This window comes from Palaemon carinicauda, chromosome 29, assembly GCF_036898095.1.
Source record: "Palaemon carinicauda isolate YSFRI2023 chromosome 29, ASM3689809v2, whole genome shotgun sequence".
Classification (NCBI taxonomy): domain Eukaryota; kingdom Metazoa; phylum Arthropoda; class Malacostraca; order Decapoda; family Palaemonidae; genus Palaemon; species Palaemon carinicauda.
This window is the reverse complement of record NC_090753.1, coordinates 75,579,515-75,582,014: the sequence shown is the minus strand read 5'-3', so window position 1 is coordinate 75,582,014 and position 2,500 is coordinate 75,579,515. Positions and strand designations below refer to the sequence as shown.

General features: G+C 40.2%; 1 protein-coding gene across 1 annotated transcript; it reads right to left on the bottom strand.

Annotated features, from left to right (window-relative positions):
• Positions 1–146: 146 nt before the first annotated feature.
• On the bottom strand, positions 147–1,715 carry LOC137622670 (uncharacterized). Its single transcript, XM_068353267.1, has 6 exons — positions 1,611–1,715; positions 1,411–1,528; positions 1,132–1,322; positions 811–981; positions 432–642; positions 147–319 (listed from the first exon to the last, which is right to left on the bottom strand). The coding sequence occupies exons 1-6, from the start codon at positions 1,713–1,715 to the stop codon at positions 147–149; spliced, it is 969 nt and encodes a 322-aa protein (XP_068209368.1).
• Positions 1,716–2,500: the final 785 nt, after the last annotated feature.

Sequence of the window (2,500 nt, the reverse complement as noted above, 5' to 3'; positions counted from 1 at the left end):
AAATTACAAATAAATAGTACATAATAAATACAATAAATATCACTTGGTTTTAAATACCATTGAATTACTCATGTGAGAATTGTCTCAGATGTTATTTCTCTTGTAAATCTTATCAGTGTTTTCATTGGACGAGAGGCGAGACCTTTTCACCAAAGTGGTTTGCGCAGAGAAAATTTTGGATGGATTGGCCTCCTTGGACCTGGCCCTTGGCTGGCCTGGCGCTTTGGGTAGATGCTGACGTCCGCACAATTGACGAATGTCTCCTGAGGTCCACACCCGTTGGTCCCTGATCCATCTGGACAGGTTCCCCAGGTGTTCCCTGGAACATTTAGAGACAGAGATTAGAGACTGCGGAGTCTCATAGATAGAAGAGACATGTACAATTAATCTATTCAGTTAAGAGAGACAGGTTTCATAATAAGGAGACTCACCCACGACCCAAGTCCACTGCAGGAGGCAGTGGCTGCAGGAGAGACGGTCGGGCAGTTTGACGTGGACGGTGTGGCTTCCTCGGACGTGGCCCTCCAAGTAGTACCTGGAACCGGATCCGTCGGCCATTTGCAGGAGCTGTTTGTCGAGGCACCTCTGCGAGTCTTCTGCTTGAGGGTTGTTGTTGTTGCACAGACGGAACTCGTACCAGCCCTGTACCGGACGGGAACACAGAGGAAAGCGTTAGATGCCGAAGTCGGTGAAAACGAAGACCTTAAGAGTTTCTTTAATGTTAGTTTTACATCAGACTGACTTAGAATAGCACCAACACTCTATGCCAATTGATGATAATGATGACTGACAATGTTCTTGGGTACAGACCTTGTGGTTGGCAGAAAGGTGGATAGTGACAGGGACGACTTGACCCTCTGTGTAGTTAGCCGTGATGACCCCTTGACCAAATTGTCCCCCTCGTTCGTGGGGTCGAGGCTGAGGTAGACTCCAGTCGTCTCCACACACGCCACATCGTCCTCCGTTGGAGAAATGCAGTTTCTGGAAGACAAGGTCAAGTATTTGTCTTGAAAATCAAAGATATTGTTTAAAAAGATACATAGTAAGATAGTGAACATAGACTAAGGCTACATCTTCGTAGATAAGTGCAATTATCTTTAAAATGTGAATACATTGTTTAGGGACCATTACCTCTCGACCTCCACAAAAGAGTTCGTTGTCTCCGTAATTGGGCGTCGTGTCGAAGCCAAACCTCCAGGCAGAATTACGGGCGGCGGGCGACGTCATGTACCCATGTCCGCTCACTGATGGGTAGAAAAGCGCCCATGACAGGAGCACCACCTGTGGGAAGGCATCACTAAGCTTACTCCTAAATGGACATTCTTTAATATGAAGTTAAAATATGATTATTATCTTATTAACCTCAATTTATGTTAATCAGGACGACATTGTGGAATCGTCCAAACAAACCTTGAATGTGCTGAGCATCGTCTGTCTTCGAAGGAACCAAAACACGAAGGCAATCTGTCGAAGCCTTTTCTTCTTCTTCTTGTCCTTTTGAAGTGATGCCGTTTGGAAGGTTGGTCTTCTTTATATAGGAAAAAGGAGTTATTTATGACGTCGAATTAATGGAAAGGAGGAAATCGGACAGGCTGAAATCCTTTCCCTACCTGAAGAAGTCCCAAATCAATTTTCTCCTCCTCTTCCGGTATCCCAAAAGGATCAAGGTGTGGTCCTCCATCGCCCTCATTTCGGGAACCAAAATAAAGACGCATAAACACTTGGCTGTGATCGACGTCAATTCATTCGAGAAATGACGAAAATATTTCACCTTTTTTTATCAATGAATTTTTGGATGAGGAAATGGTTTTAATAATTGCGTCGGAGATGCGTAGGCACTCTCTCTCTCTCTCTCTCTCTCTCTCTCTCTCTCTCTCTCTCTCTCTCTCTCTCTCTCTCTCTCGTAGTTGCTGGTTAATTCGAATAAAATAGTTGATCAATCTGTAACTGTAACACATATCTCTAATATATCAGTTTTGAGCTTCTATCTCTTATCAAATGTCAAAAGGTAAATCTATGTCTCGCTCTAAAAGCCTCATACATGTCTGGGGTTTGGCCTGTTTTGTATCATCACGCTGGCCAGTGCAAATTGGGGATTATGGGAGACTTTTCTTAATGCTCACAGCAAACCAACCGAGTAGTGGTGGCCCTGACTATTACAGCTTTGCTGATCATGGCAATATACAAACACTTTCACCACGTTATAAATAGTATAAATATATATATATATATATATATATATATATATATATATATATATACATATATATATATATATATATATATATATATATATATATATATATATATATATATATATATATTATGTAAATACCTATATATGTATATTGCATATGTGTGTACATATACAGGCATTTACACACATACGTATATATATATATATATATATATATATATACATATATATATATATATATATATATATATATGTGTGTGTGTATATATATATATATATGTGTGTGTTTATATTTATGTATGT

Excerpts from the sequence above, each read along its gene's own strand:
- LOC137622670 (XM_068353267.1), bottom strand. The coding sequence starts at position 1,715 with ATGCGTCTTTATTTTGGTTCCCGAAATGAGGGCGATGGAGGACCACAC. Across the intron at positions 1,529-1,610 it reads TTGATTTGGGACTTCTTCAG|AAGACCAACCTTCCAAACGG; the intron begins GTAGGGAAAGGA and ends TCCTATATAAAG. Across the intron at positions 1,323-1,410 it reads CGATGCTCAGCACATTCAAG|AATGTCCATTTAGGAGTAAG; the intron begins GTTTGTTTGGAC and ends TTCATATTAAAG.